This window comes from Saccopteryx bilineata, chromosome 4 (assembly GCF_036850765.1).
Source record: "Saccopteryx bilineata isolate mSacBil1 chromosome 4, mSacBil1_pri_phased_curated, whole genome shotgun sequence".
NCBI classification, from domain to species: domain Eukaryota; kingdom Metazoa; phylum Chordata; class Mammalia; order Chiroptera; family Emballonuridae; genus Saccopteryx; species Saccopteryx bilineata.
In genome coordinates this window covers 9,543,351-9,558,952 of record NC_089493.1, presented here as the reverse complement: position 1 = coordinate 9,558,952, position 15,602 = coordinate 9,543,351, and the positions used below count along the sequence as shown (strand labels likewise).

Below are 15,602 nucleotides of genomic sequence, written 5' to 3'. Positions count from 1 at the left end.
TGCTGTTGATGGTGGTGACGATAATAATGGTGGTGGAGATAATGATGGTGATGATGGTAGTGGGAATAATGAGGATGGTGATGATGATGGTGGTGGTACTAATAATGATAAAGACAATGGTAGAGATAATGATTGTAGTGAGGATGATGATGGTGTTGGTGGTGGGGATGATGATGGTGGTGGTGGGGATGATGATGGTGGTGGGGATGATGATGGTAGGTATGGGGATGATGATGGTGGTAGGGATAATGATGGTGGTGGGGATGATGGTGGTGGGTATGGGGATGATGGTGGTAGTGGGGATGATGATGGTGGTGGTGGTAGGAATGATGATGGTAGTGGTGGTGGGGATTATGATGGTGGTGATGATGGTGATGGTGGTGGTAGGGATGATGATGGTGGTGGTGGTAGTGATGATGATGGTGGTGGTAGGGATGATGATGGTGGTGGTAGTGATGATGATGGTGGTGGTAGGAATGATGATGGTGGTGGTAGTAGAGATGAATATGGTGGTGGTGGTGGTGGTAGGGATGATGGTGGTGGTGGTAGGGATGGTGGTGGTGGTAGGGATGATGATGGTGGTGGTGGTAGGGATGATGATGATGGTGGTGGTAGGGATGATGATGGTGGTGGTGGTAGGGATGATGATGGTGGTAGTAGAGATGATGATGGTGGTGGTGGTGGTAGGGATGATGATGATGGTGGTGGTAGGGATGATGATGGTGGTGGTGGGATGATGGTGATGGTAGGGATGATGATGGTGGTGGTGGTAGGGATGATGATGGTGGTGGTGGTAGGGATGATGATGATGGTGGTGGTGGTGGGGATGATGATGGTGGTGGTGGTGGTGGTGGTAGTGATGATGATGGTGGTGGGGATGATGGTGGTGGTGGTGGGAATGATGATGGTGGTGGTAGGGATGATGATGGTGGTGGTGGTAGAGATGATGATGGTGGTGGTGGTAGGGATGATGATGATGGTGGTGGTGGTGGTGGGGATGATGATGATGGTGATGAGAAAACATAGCTAAATGCAGGTGTTCCTGGGAGGTTCTCTCCTGGGGACTTCTATCTCTCTACCTCTCACACCTGAGTCATCTCACCCACTCTCCTGCCCCAACTCTGTCTGTCCTCCAGGCTGATAACACTTGGCTCCATGACTCCAGCCTCAAAAGTCCTCCAGAAGAGAGAAGCACTGCTGGCTGCACTATGTCTGCAGTGACTTCAGGAGCAGGGGTTGGGGCTGGAAAGTCACTGAACATCAGTGCACTGAGAAGGTTCTTCCACAGCCACTGGGCTGGGCAGACCTGGCAGGTGTGTGGGCTCCTGCCCACCCGCTCGGCTCACATGGGGCTGGCTGCCTCAGTCTGTGGGGCTCTAACCTGACGCCTTGACGTTTCCTGTTGTCTTTGCTTGATTCCAAATCTCCAACCCATCTGGGAGCAGCAGAGAGGGTGAAGCGACATGCTGTAGGCCTTCCTTAACGTGGGCTTCCACCACAACTACAGACCTGTAATTAATGGTCACCCAAACGCAGGCTCTGTTTACAGTGTTCCGTTTCTGTTTGCTCCTCCAAGCTCAGAGCTCACACTTAGCTTACTGAAGTGAGGAGCTGTGTGTGTGTCTTGGCCATGATCCTCTGGGGAAAACATTTTGGAAGGTCTCAAGTGTGTTTGCATTAAGAAGTGTTGACAAGGGTGGTCTTTTTCAAAGGACTCCCGCTGCCTGCCCCACGGCTGTTTACTTAGGGTTCACATCCTCACTCTGAGGGACCTGAATTCTAAAATGTTCTTTAAACTAAAAGACACATTTTTATATGATCCTCAGATGCTTAGAAAACACACACACACACACACACACATTCACACACACACACAGGCATAAGCTATGGTCCAAGAAGCCAACAAAGGAACCAGCACTCTCGGCTCTTCCCAGAGCCGGGAGTGTCCCCGTCCTTCAGTCCCCACGGAAAGGCCCGGTCGGTCCTGCCCAGCTAGAACGGCACCAGGAGCAAAGGGGTTTCCTGGAAGTGACAAGCTCCCCGCCCGTTCCGGTACGGAAGCAGAGGGTTTGGAGCACATGGTGGTGGGGACAAAGCAGGAGACGCTGTGTGGGGTCATCACATGCTCCAGACTCCTTCAAGCTTTCACAGGAAGCTGAGACTCCAGAGTTTTGAAGAGTTCAGAAAGATGAGTTTATCATGGTAAACAGGAACTAATCTGCCATTGATGAAAGATGGTGCGGGGTGGGGGAGAAGGTTTGGAATTCTGGGTTCTAACCCTGGCTCTGTGTGACCTAGGACAGGCCACTTAACCTCTCTGAGACCCAGCTCCTTCGTCTGTTGGGGAAGTGGGAGAATGATACCTGCCTATCAAAGGGATTAGGATAAAAAGGCAGCACATGCTATGTTCAACAGGCACAGTTGGTGCTCAGTCCATGCTCTTTACCCTCCTCCTCTGATGGCCACTGGGGCAGATGGGCAGGTCCTACTACTCCCACAAGCTCCCGCCTCCACCAGATGCCAAGGATCAGACACCACCAACCTCTCCAGCCCCATCAGAGAGAAAAGCACCACTCTCCTTTAATGCCATCTCTTGGTCCCAAAAGGCCCTCACAACCTCCTGCCACAGGGCCTTTGCACAGGCTATCTCTTCCATCTGGAATATTTATTTCCTTCCTTCCTCCAATATACCTGGTTAACTCCTCCTGATCATTCTAATCTCAGCTGGGAGGGGGAGGATTGCTTCCTCAATGAGGCATTCCAGGCCCCTAGACCAAAGCAAGCTCCATCACGCCTTCCCATGGCGCCCAGACCTTTCCTTTGCAATCCCCTGATTCAAGTCTGTGCTCCCTCTCAACACCTTGAAGGCAGGGCTCACATTAGTTTGGTTCACTGCTGGGTCCCCCGCCCTGCTCAATAAATATTTGCTGAATGACTAAAATAATGAATAAAAGGCTCCTTCTCTTCCTGTGCCTCTGGCCACTTCCCCCTCTCCCCCAGTACCTGCGGTGTGACCATGCAGCCTGGCCACTGGCTATGAGCTGCTCTCGCTGCTCAGCGCTTCCCCCAGAACATCTGGGCTCCACTTGTTAACAAGCGCACCCAACATGCCCCGCCGGGCCCTGTGCTCAGCACTCTTCCTCACTCACGGCTTCCTGAGCTCCTGCACATCCCTGCGAGGGGGGCCTCCCCGTGCCTCCCCCCACACAGGGGCAGAAACTGAGCACAGATGCTGTCTAAGTCAGCAATGGCCAGCTGCCGCTGGGCTCTGCAGAGGTATGGGTAGGCCCCAGGGGTGGTGTAGCACATGGTTGGAGGTATGTCCCTGGCTCTCTCCTTTTAGAGGTCAGAGACAGCATGGCATTGGACCAAGGAAAAGCCCAATTTGATCCATCCCCAAAGTTGGACAGTAAGTCACAGGGGGATAAGTCAAACTACACTCCCTCTGCCCCACCCTGAGAGGGCCACTGCCACGTATGGAGAAGAGACCAAGAGACCACTCCCCTCCCACCAGAATCGAGAAGCTGGTTGTGAGTGTCAGAGTCCAGGCATGTGAGAGTTTCAGCATGGTCCCTAGCACAAAGTAGGGACTGTTGAAAAAAACCATAGTGTGAGAGAAATGAATCATCCACCATGGACAATTCACTGATGCTCTGAGCTTTGGTGTTATAGTATTGCATCCGATCCAAGATGCTGGTTAAGGTGTGGCGTTATTTTACATCTCAGTAAGAGAGAAGAGAACCCAACAGCCAGGATGGAGCATCCTGATCAGAGGCAGCCAGGGGCGGCCCCTTAGTAGTGGGGAGGCGAGCACTGATCCCGCCGCATGGAGAGAGGAAGCACAGAAATGCGAGGTCCTATCTCAGCACCGGGTGAAGGGCAGGAAGCAGAACCTTTCCCCGAGAACTGGAACCACAGGCTGCAGCTCCCAGGGGTTGGCCGTCTAAATTTCACACAGCCAGTGTGGTCCAAAGGAAATCAAAACAAAACAATGCACAAGCAGAGATTTTAATGTAAAGAAACCTCAGGTGAGTGGGGTCCTGGGGGTGGAGGGAAGCCAGTCCACATCCCCACCGGAAGAACTGGATTGTAATAAAACACCCCAGTTCCAGAGACGGGAAAATGTGGAAAAATTATGAGCCTTAAAACCTATGAAATATGGTCAAGTAAATAAAATGCCACCCTCGGGCTGCTCAGCATTTGAATCTACATCCCAGACGCCACAGTACCCAATGCATGGGACACGTTTGCTCTCCACGTCTGCCTGTGGACTGGCACACAGACCCCGCCCTGGCCACCCAGGCAGATGGGAACACGGGCGGACTCTTCTTCGGCGGCTAACGGTCTGCACTCGGGTCAGAAAGCCTCACTCCCCGGGCCCGGACAGGAATCTAGATGACTCACAGTCCAGTTGCAACTTGAAAAGCAATTACGTTTCATGTGTCTGAATGCTGCAGACAAACCTATCTCGTGGCACTGAGTTGGCAAGTGCGTGGGCAGCTGCAAATTTAATAAGTCTCAATTACTCTGTTCCCACAAACAAGCAGGCTGAAGTCCTTCACGTGGCGGGAGCCTTCGAAGACTTGGTGCGCGGAGAGAAAAGATAAAAAGTATGCAAAAGCAACGGCTCATAAATAATGAGCTGCGGGCAGGTTTCCCCTCCTCCACCTCTGCCTTTGGAATAAAAATAATATAGGAAATGCTTTTAAGTTGGCAAGATTACCATCTCTGAAAAGAGTGCTTACTTACTACCTGTCAGGCCGGCGTGTGCGTGCGCACACGGGCAGATGCGTGCGCACCCTACACACCACGCATGCGCACACCTCGACCAACAAAATGAACACCGGGACCAAGCCAAAGGGAGGCGCCCCAACTGAAGTGGCGCCGATCCCTTTGTTCTCAGCCGCAGAAGCGGGCCAGTGTCTGCAGCGGTCTCCAGGGTCGACATTTACACGGCAATTAACAACCTACTGTGTGCCAGCCACTACAAGAAATCTGCCCACCATGAGCTGGGTGGACGCTCCTTTTGTGCATCGGAACACTGTGGCTCAGCAACTCCCCAGCGATCCTGCTCACTAACGGTGGACCCTGGATTCCCATACAGAGCACGTAGCAGTGCTTCTCACAGGCCAGCAGCACGAGCATCGCCTGGAAGTTGTTAGAAATGCAGATTCTTGGGTCACCCCACGCCTCCCGTGTCCATAACTCTGGGGGAGGGCCACAAAAACCTGGGCTTAAACGAGCTGTCATTTAGTGAGCCCACAATGGCTTCTGTATATGAGCCTCCGGGTTCTTACTCCATAGTGGGCTGAGGCCTGTTAGCTCAAAAGCCAGCCAGCACCAGGCTCAAACATTCACACATCCAACTGTTCTAAACATAACCCAGATAAGTGGAGTTTGGGGCGATGTAGAGCCTGTGGCCTTGGCGTACCCCATAAACTGTGCCCAACATCTGCCAGCCACAGATAAGAGAAACCTGCAGCTATAAAGACCCCCCCCCCCCTCAGCTGCTACTGCCTTTTGAAGTTTCATGACCCAGAGCTGCACCACTGTGCTCAACAAGACCATCTGGATATGGAAGCCCTCTCCCCATCTCCCTCCCCACCCAGTCAGGATGCACAGATGGCCAGGGCTGAGCTTTGCTCTTGTGTGCACTGATGTATCTGAATGCCTAAAACAGTGCTTGGGACAAAGTCAGCACCCAGGAAATAATTGTGGGATGGATGAGTGGATGGGTGAATGAGGAGACAGCAGATACACATAGACTGTGCATATTCCACATTAACCTGATCACAGACTGCAGGGGATCTGAGCTGTGCTGGAAGGCTGATGTCAGCCAGCCATACTTAGAAATATTTAGTGAGCACTTACTATGTGTTGGGAACCAAGGGACCCAGAACTTGGTCCCTTGGACTCCAGCCTGAGAGCTGTATCGATAAGGACTCCCAATCAGTGACAGGCTTGAGGTATGAGAGCTAGAGGCAACCTGGACACCTGGCCCTAGGTCCCCCATGTCCCCCCAGGAGCCACCAGACTGGACTGTGTGGGCCACAAGGTTCTTCCCAGTGATGTTCCCTGTTTCACAAGGAATCTCTTTGTTATTCTAAATTCGTGTTGGATGGTGGTGGTGGGGAGACCAGGGCCTTGGGCTCTTTAAAGAACTTCTGTAGATGGTAGTTCACATGATCTTCAAAACTAGTTCATGAAGTAAGGGCAGCATTAATAGTCCCATTTTACAGATGGGGAAAGTGAGCCCCAACAGACAAAGCGACTTGTTCCAGGCCACAAAGCTAGAACATGAGGCATGGGGCCCAGAGCACAACCTTGGTCTCGCCCCTGCCCTGCCCAGCCCAGGGGACACCCTCTCTTCCAAGAACGCGAGACAAGAACACCAGCTGGACACCAAGGAGACATCGTGGTGTACCAAGCAGCTGGAAAGGGAGACCACGAGGAGCCAGGGCACATGGGAGCAGAGTGGGCTGGAGGCTCTTCTCTTACCAAAGCGCTGGGCGAGAAAACAAATGTGTTCCCTTGGAAAAGGGGGCCCTGGGGACATGAATTTACACTGGGCTTTTTCAGAAGCAGGTAGACCCACCAGGCCCCAGGGGTGCTTTCACCAAGGCATATGTGAAAGGTTCAGACCTGGGCTTTGCAGTCAGAGGCCAGAGGCCACACAGGAGCCTTTGTGCTACAAGTCATTCCAATGGGCCACATTCAGTTTCCTCATGCTGAAAATGGAGGTGACAATGCCCATGGGCATCACCGGGACAGTTAAAGGAAACACCCTAGCCATGATTGAGTACCATTCCCAAGACACAGCAGTTGGTCAGTATATAGCACGTAGAGTAACAATACTCAGTATTACTCATTGTTATTATTACTCATTATTATGATGACTGCCATTACTGTTGTTGCTTTGGCCTGCAAGCCCCTCGGGAGTGGCTCTGAGCATGCCTTGGGGCGCTGGTTGTAACACCTGCCTGGTAGGTGTTACAACACAAAAGGCACCCGCCCCTTCCTCTTCTGTCCCCCTCAGGTAGCCACACCGTCCAGTGTGCAATGGCCGAGGCTTCCTGGGACAGTCCTGATTTACAGCTGTCATCACAGCATGATTATTAAGAGCATCCTTGTTCACTCTTCACCTTGCCCTGGTTTTGGATGAAAATTCTGGTGTCACCCTCTCTTATGGCCCTGTCACACTCAAGTTCACTCTGCACGCCCCCGGGGGCTTCCTGAGAGAGAGGGCCTGGGGCCCAGCACCATGCAGCCCAGAGCTGATACTGCATCAATGGTCCTCAGACCTCATGGAACCTTCCAGAAAGCCCAGGAGTCCCACCCCAGCGTCGCAGGCCCAGCGACCCTCCAGACACCCTGCCCTCCAGCCGTGCGGAGCAGATGGCAGACTCCATACCTTCTGGAATCCAGTCGGCAGCCCTGGAGAACTCCGTGTCTGTTATTTTAGGGAAGGAAAGGAAAAGGGAAACAAAAGTTAAGTGAGTGAAACTTAAGTCCCAGCAGAGCCTGTAATGGAATATTCATTTTGTCAGGGGAGCGTTTCTTTAAAACTTCTGGTCATCTGGACAGGCTGAACCAGCAGGTGATTCGATTTAATGAGCTTTTTAACGCACTTCAGACCCAGGTGGGACTCTGTCTGGGAAGGCTTGGGCCAAGGCCCGTGGGGCACGGCCGCCTGGCTGGGACTGGGCTGACATCTAGTGGCCAGCTCGGCCATTGCGGGGCCAGCAAAGAAGGACTCCGGAGCTCGGAGTCTGCCATCCAAGGGCTGCAGGGCCCTCAGAGACCATCTCAACAACCCCCTTCCTGCTCGGGCTAACCTCCCAGCCTCAGTTTCCCCACAGCTTCTCAGGGAATAACAACAGTACCTCCTCTATAGGTACGAGAACAGAGTACTTAATAAAGGCTCTTATTTAGCTATCCCTGTCCTGTGTGAGGAGACACGGGGCCCACGGGGGACGATGCTTGCCTGGAGCCACAAAGCAGGCTCACGCAGGAGCGGGGCAGCCCCCAGGGGTCCGTCTCCCACGCCTCCAGCAGCAGAGCGTGTGTCAGTGCTGGCTCTCTGCTTACTAGCCCTAGGGCCTGGGGCCAGTGTGACTTCTCAAGAGTCTCAGTCCCCCTCCCGGGGCGAGTGTTATAATTACTGGCAGAGGGCTGCTGAGGACTGAACGGGTGATGCCCACAAAGGCTGCAGCCAGGAGGCAGCAGAGCCCCCTCAGGCGTCATCTGTGCTGGTCCCCGCTGCTGCTGTCGGAGCCCCAGCCTCACAGGGCGCTAGGGTGGATAAAGGGCACTTGCCTTCCAGGGCCCAGGCCCCAGGGGTCTGCCTCTCCTCTCGGAGGGGCCCCCTCGGTCTGGTCTGCGGAGGCACAGGGCAGAGCGGGCACGGGCCCAGCCAGCATTCCCAGGCGAGCGTGGGCTCAGTTGCTGTCCCACCCCCGGGGCCTGGGAGCCACGTGTCCTTGGCGCCTACCAGCAGCTGGCTGGAGTCCTTGAGCTTGGACTTGTAGAGCATCCACCGGTAACGCAGGTCCTCCAGCTCCTCCGAGGTCCCCCTCGCTGGCCCAAGACGAAGGAGGTTCTCGAACAGCTGCTGACCTTCTGGCACCCGGGCCTCCAGGTCCTGTGGAGGGGACGGCCATGTCATGTGCACCTTCCGCACGGCCCCAGCACCCTGCCTGGCTGGTGAGGAGGAGCCGATCGAATGTCACTTGGGAGGAGCCGACAGAAGCTGTTCAGTGCAAATCCCATCCGTGCCAATTCAGGCCAAGGCCAGGCCGCTGCTCTCTGCAGTGCAAGAGAACGGACCCCGGCAGACGGGTCGGCTGCACTTATAACCTCCATGGTCATATCCAACTCTGACACCCTAGAACCAAGTCCTGCAGAGGGCTTGACGTAGAGTTATCATTATCACAGCTACCATCATCGACCCTCTTCCTGTGGGCATGTCTCAGCCTGGTAGAGCGATGCTGGCACTGGGATTTTTCTATCACAATATAGCCCAGTGTCCCCCAAGGGTGGCGCCTTCTATCCTCAGGGTTCCTGAGAGGTGCTGAGATGAGGGCTTTGCGCCAGGCTCTAGATCCAAGATCCTGGTGCTGCCCCATCAGACCAGCTGTGTGATGAGGGTAAGCTGCTTTGTCTCAGAGCCCCCTGAAACGTGAGCTTAGCTAAGGCGAGGAGGTTTCGCCGGGGGCACTGCCAGTCGTCCCTGACGTGGCTGGAACTGGGAGGTGGTGGCAGGAAGTGAGAGGACCGGTCAGGTGGGAGGTGGGCAGGAAGGACTTCCTGGTCATGGTCAGCTAGGTGATTGGACCAAACCTCTCACTGAGGACAGAGTATTAACAACATTTAAAAGGCATTATAGGTGCAGAACTATGTAGTAAAAATAACCAAAAACCAGAAACATGAAGCTTGATGACAAAAATAAAATAAAATGAAATAAAAAGCATTAAAAAATTAACAAGAGCGTGAGGGACATCAGGCTCAAACCAGGGCAAGGATGAAACCCAGAGAAGTCAGCCCAGTGCTCAGGCCTGCTTGGCCAGCAGGACAAGGGCCAGTCTGGAAGAAATCACAGGGAAACAGCACATGCTTTTGGCAGCCTCTCGGGGCCATGGAGGCAAAGGTCAAAGTCTGCACCCTGCAGAGGGGCAGACTCTGAAAACTATTTCCCCTTTAGCTGAGACTCCTAAGTCTCCATAATTAAGGTCAAAAGTGGTAAGTGCCCAGATTAGACAGTGGTAGTGAGAGGGGAACAGAAACAAAAAATACCCAGGAGGCGGAATCCAGGAAGGCTTGGTGGCTAATTCCACACAGGAATGAGAGAAAGACTGTGGAGGGGGGATAGACTGCCCAACTGAGCTCCGCCAATTCGCCAACCTTCAGAATCGTGTGTTAAATGAATAGTTGCTGTGCAGAGCCACAAACCATTGGGATGGTTTGTTACACAGCAGCAGCTAAGTGATGTAACAGTCATGATTAGCGGTGCTCTTTCCAAGCTAGGAAATACAGAAGTAGGCTGAATAAAGGAATACATGAATGAATGGTTCTGCTCAAGTATTTGAACCAGACAAGTTTAAAAAGGATTCTTTATACACAAGCAAGAACCGCTCACGGGCTAGGCATGTGCTCCCCCCACCCCCGCCTTTTTTTTTTTTTTTTTTTTTTTGGAAGAACTCCCTGGTGGTAAATACCTCGATAGGGCTTATACTATAAGCCCTACAGAAAGGGGCCTGTCCTTGGGAACAAACCTGCAGCTTCGTTTCTCGGGTCCGCGCGTCCTTGGCCGTGGCCGTCCGCGTGGCAATGATTCTAACCAGCTGAGTGTTCTCCACCTGCAGCCACTGCGCGAAGTTCCTCAGGAGCTGCGGGAAACCCTCGTGGCCGCCTTCCGCTTCCCGGAGCGGATCTGCCTGCAGGAACCACAGTGTGAGTGAAGCGTCCTCTGGGAAGACAGCCACGGGCCGCGTGTCCCGGGCATTCCGGCTCACGCAGAGGGTGGGGATGAGGATATCCCAGAGGGGGTGAGAGGGGCCTGGGGCCAGGAGGGCTGTCTCTGTTCAATGTGGCCCCAGTGTTTAGGGGTCGCCTCCCTGCTCTCCCAGGGGCAGCCCCTCACCCCTGACCAGGGTGGCTGTGAACGTGGTTATCCTCCTCGCACTGTGTCCCCTCCAGCCCTGCAGCCAGAGGGACCTGACTGGCACGCCCACTCAGCGAAGCCCCCTCTCTTACAGAGCTCGGTGTGGCCCGAGAGCCCACAGAGGTTCCGGCTCTGCCTGGCTCTGCGGCTCGTCCCGGTCGGTCCCTAAGCCCGAGCCCACGAACACGCGTGGGCCCCAGCACTGTGCTCTCTCCTGGGCCTTTGCCCAGTCTGTCCCTCTGCAGGGAACGCACTCCCTCCACTCCTCTGCACTTCCCCACTCGGCCATGAGGGTTTCCCTCCCACCTCCTTTCTCCCGGGAGGGCTTCCCCAGAACTGGGCACGGTCCCTCTGCAGCAGGCTCCCAGTGGCATGTGGCCCCTCTGCCTCAGCGCACCACGCCTTCTGTAAACCCTTATTTAATTGCCTGCAGTTCCCACTTCCTTGTCTCTCAAAATGCACCCGAGGCCCATCGGTGGGGCTTGTAGAAATGCAGATTTCTGGGCTTCCTCCCAGTCCTACTGTATCAGGATCTGCATTTCAATCTGAGTGGGGGGGGGCGAGTGCAGGGCGGGGCAGGGGGTCATGTCACAATGTGAACACACTGGGTTCTGGCATCTCTGCTGGAGGGAAGTGTATTCTGTTTCATTCACAGCTGTGTCCCAGCTCTGAGCACAGTTCTCAGAACATAGTAACACTTCATAAGTGCCTTTCGGATGGAAAATGGGAGAATGAATGGAGTGACTCCTGTCTTTGAAGAACAAGGGGTGAATTTCTTTGCAGCCTGCTTCCTTCTTTTAAAGGCAGTCGGGGGACAGGGTGGATGATACAATGTAGTTAGCTCGGTTCTTTTCTTTTCACCAAACACAACTTAGGGCACACACACAAAAAAGACCCATCTTATATGGTCTGTTTGCAACCTGGAGCCAGCAGGAAGCTTTTACCCTGCCCCTCTCCTCCCTGCAGGGGGCCGTATGTCCGTGGGGTGGGGACCTGTCCATCCAAGGAATGCCCTGGGCCTTCCTCAGGGACATGGGGTCTCTGAGTCCCTCTGTCCAGTGACACAGGAAGGCTCGTGACACAGCAGAACCAGCTCACAGGAGCCAGGGCACAGCCAAGCCCTGAGCTGAGCATGTGGCCTCAGGCGGGGGTGGGAGTGGAAGGTTGTTGGTGACTCTCCTCTCCCCCCCAATCACTCACCTCAGGATCTGGCCCCTCCTGGAAGCCCCTCCAGACAGACTCCCCTCCAGACAGACTCACCTGACGGTGACGCCTGGAAAGGGGACCCGTGGGGGTGATGAGAAACCCAGACTTAGGGATGTTGTTGGTGAAAATCATTTTCTTCTCTGAGTCCACTTCCGGCCTCTGCAGCTGCCGGTTTCTGACGAGGCTGAGAAGACAAATTCAGCCCCGTCAGTGTGGGGACGACAGGATGGGAACTCTCGGGAAGGGGAGAAGTATTAGAATGACGGGGTCTTTGCGGTGGGAGGCTACTTCCAGTCTCCCCAAGTCCCTGCCTGTCCTTCAGGTCGGAACATCCCCAAGGCCCACGCATTTCTGGTTTCCTACTTGAGACCCACACCCCGGTCATGAAGGTGCAGGTACCCACTGATGTTGGTGTGGCCCAAGTCTGAGCGGACTAACTCTCAAGCTGGACATCACCCTGCTCCTTCCGCCCCTGGATGCCAATTAGACCAGACAGGAGACGCCGCAGACACCCGACCCATGCCTGCCACAGGGCAGAACTCGAGGACTGCTCCACAGCCCCAGCGAGCCCTCCCCGGGGCGGGAGGGGTGCTGCCCGGACCGGCTCAGTGCCGGGAGCCCTCTCACCTCAGCAGGCTTTCCTCCAGCAGCCCGAGGGCCCGCCACGCCGCCGCCAGCCCCGCCAGCTCCTCCTGGACCACCGCAGCTCCTTCCAGGGAGGACCGCTCCACCACCAGCTGGCCGTGCGCTTCGATCAGGGGCAGCTGGGCCTCCTTCTCCGGGAACTCAGCCAGCAGCCCCTGGAGGACGCACACACACATGCACGCAGTGAGGTCCCTGGGGAGGGTCTCCGCTTCCCACCGTGTGGGGACTTTGGACCTTGAGCCTGCTTTTGGGGGGATGTAGCATCTCTGCAGGGAAAGCCATCTCACCTCGATTTCAGCCTGTCGAGACTGGGCATCCCACGGGCCTGTGTCCTCCAGGTACGACTTCAGCTTCCGTGTGACCACAGCTATCCACTGTCGCAACTCCTGCAGCTCGTGGCTGAAGGCGCAGTGTTCGTGCAGGCTCTGCTGGGATGCGTCCACGAGGTCCTGCGGCACAGCCCCGGGGGGCCCGGTGCCCTGAGTGCGGGCTGAGGCCGAGACTCTGGGCCACCCTGCCCTGCGGGGTCCCCAGACCTGCGAGGGCCCTGGGGTACAGTGGCCCCCAGGGTTCCCAACCAAGAGTCCCCAAGAGTCTTGAGCAACAACAAGAGACATCGGTGCACCCTCCACACAGCACAAGGATTTCACCCGGGAAAGACCGACTCTGCGGTGAAATGCCTGAAGCCTGTCTCACTTTCACAGGAAGCGCAAAGTCTGGCGCAATCGAACCTCTCATCCACCATCAGCGTGGGTGTAAACTGGCACAACCACTTGTGAAAATAAATAGTAGGTCGATGTCTCCTAAAACTGAACGTGGGCAGCCCTGTGACCCAACCCTTTGACCTCTGGGTGTATGCCCAACGATGCAAACACATCTCCACCAAGAGGCAGGAGAGTGGCATTGCTTGTAATAGCCCCAAACTGGAACCCACCCAAGTGCCCATCAACAGCGGAACGGACAAACACATGGAGCTACAGTCATCCAATGGAATGTCTCACAACTGAGAATTAACAACCTACACGACAATCTAAGGCAACATTGTGGATAGATTTACAGCCATCGTGAGAGCTAGAAGCCACAACAATGGAAAACATTCTGTCTGATTCAACCTGAGTGACACAGACAATCAGGTAAACCCAGCTGACCCTACCAAGCCCGAGGCCCGGGTTACCTTCAGCCACCGGGAGGGGTGGGCAGCGGCTGTAGGGACCCGGGGGATTCTGTGAGAGGCGGGGGGTGCTGGTATTATTCTGTGTTATGATCTGGGTGCTGCTAACACGGATGTGTTCAGCTTCTAAAAGGTTGTCAAGCTGCATATGTGGATGTTCACTTTTCTATAGGTGATTATTCTCTGGTATACAAGTTCTTTACAAATCATCTTGCTTTTCTTCCGCTGCCCTGGGCAACCATTGCCCGGCTCTTGCCTGGCTCTTCTCTGTCTCTGTGAAAGGTGGGCTCTGTCTCCAACCGAGCAGACATTCTCCAGCCTGGGCACCCAGCCTAGGAGCCCCCCGTCAGCCCACTGCAGGCCAGTCAGACTCCCGGGCCTGTCACTCCCCTCTTATGCTCTGACCCTGCCCTAAATCCTCGTGACTCTCTACGGGGCCACCACGGGCCCTGCCTTCCTGCATTCCGCAGACACTAGCTGACACCCCCAATGCCAGGCCCATCAGGAGCTGGGACTCACAGAGGTTACAATGATCTGTCTTCAACCAACCATGGATGAGGGCCTGAAAAATGACCCAAAAGTCCACTTCCCTGCACTCTCCCTAATACTGTCCCCTCTTGTCCCCTGTGTACCAATGTCAGCCCAGTGCCTTCAGCGATAGTGCCCCTTGCTTAGTGCGGAACATGCCCCCCTCGGGGGCAGGAAAATCACCTGGGCAGTGGAGGAGAGGCTCATTAGAACTTATTAGACTTAGAAAACACTGAGTACCAACATAATGAAAGAGGGCAACATACCTCTTTAGAGAGATACTTAACAATAAAGAAGTATGACAGAATTGGAAATCACCATTTGCAGCCCCTAATGATGCTCAGTGAATGCTTCTAATTATTCTAATTATTTTAATGATCAATCTGGGTCATTGTTGGCTGTAGGCATTAGAGCTGAAGTTTGCTATGTCTACGGGCTCCAGGGTCCCTGAAGGGCAGGGACGGTGACTCCTATTTCTCTATGGCCCCGGCCTCAGCCTGGGGACCACCAGCTGCTAATTTGTTACACTGAAGGAAGGGACGTCATCTAGACCTTAGACCTCACTCAGACCAGTGGGTCGCTGTGGATAGAGCTGTGTTTCCTGGAAACTTCTGCAGGTTTGAATTGCTACGCTAATGGTGGAGTGGGGGTGATGTCAGCAGACAAGACACGGGTGGGAGTGAGGGGGACGCCCACCCCGCGCTGGGGAGAACAGTCCACATTCCACAGGGTTTTCTCATGCCCCACAGACATCCACATAGTGCTTGTCGAGGCCTGAGCTTAGAGCCGCACTGCAGTTGACATGCAAACACAAAGGGCTGTGGGCAGGTTCCATAAACACCCTGCCTTTTCAGGAACGCAGCTGTTGTGTGAACTGACGGGGACTGCATCCGGGTTGCTCACGCGTCAGGGCATGTCATCACTGGGGCACCTGAGGCTGTCCCGTCGCGAGGGAGCACGGTGGGTGACCACCTCCTGCCTTTCCTGGGGTCACCTTGGAGCACTTATATATTTGGAAAGACATTATTTCCTTATAACTACTTTCCTCTTGTTTATCTTTTCTACTCCAGAAAGGGCAGTACATTAGATTTTTGTAACGGTGCGGGTACTTATAGTGTCGATGAATTTCAGGACTGCAAAGAGGGTGTTAGGAATATTTGTGATTAAATGGGGCAGGCAGGGCCCGGCAGGGTGGGGAGCCCCCCCCCCCGCCATAGATTGGGTTTTCTGGAAGTGCAGCAGCCGGGGGCTGGCTCTGCGCTCCTGGGCCCGTGTTAAAATGTAGACCCAGACTCGCTCTGAATCAGTGTCCGGTGGAGGCTGGAGCCTGCTCTTGTGCTTGTTCTCAATCGGGAGTAGTTCAATCGTAGGTGAACTCCAGACAGAGCCAGG

General features: G+C 54.6%; 1 protein-coding gene across 7 annotated transcripts in view; it reads right to left on the bottom strand.

The window, feature by feature from the left end:
- The window catches only part of SYNE3 (spectrin repeat containing nuclear envelope family member 3), a 92,065-nt gene that overhangs the window by 9,241 nt on the left and 67,222 nt on the right, over positions 1–15,602 (bottom strand). For 6 of the 7 annotated variants that reach the window (XM_066277596.1, XM_066277595.1, XM_066277593.1 and 3 more), the window contains exons 12-17: positions 12,799–12,960; positions 12,494–12,666; positions 11,861–12,050; positions 10,272–10,433; positions 8,492–8,641; positions 7,412–7,450 (exon numbers count right to left, since the gene is read on the bottom strand). In XM_066277596.1, the coding sequence (XP_066133693.1) occupies positions 7,412–7,450; positions 8,492–8,641; positions 10,272–10,433; positions 11,861–12,050; positions 12,494–12,666; positions 12,799–12,960 (876 nt within the window). The remainder of the gene's footprint in view (positions 1–7,411; positions 7,451–8,491; positions 8,642–10,271; positions 10,434–11,860; positions 12,051–12,493; positions 12,667–12,798; positions 12,961–15,602) is intronic. The other variant, XM_066277597.1, reaches the window with a different exon arrangement.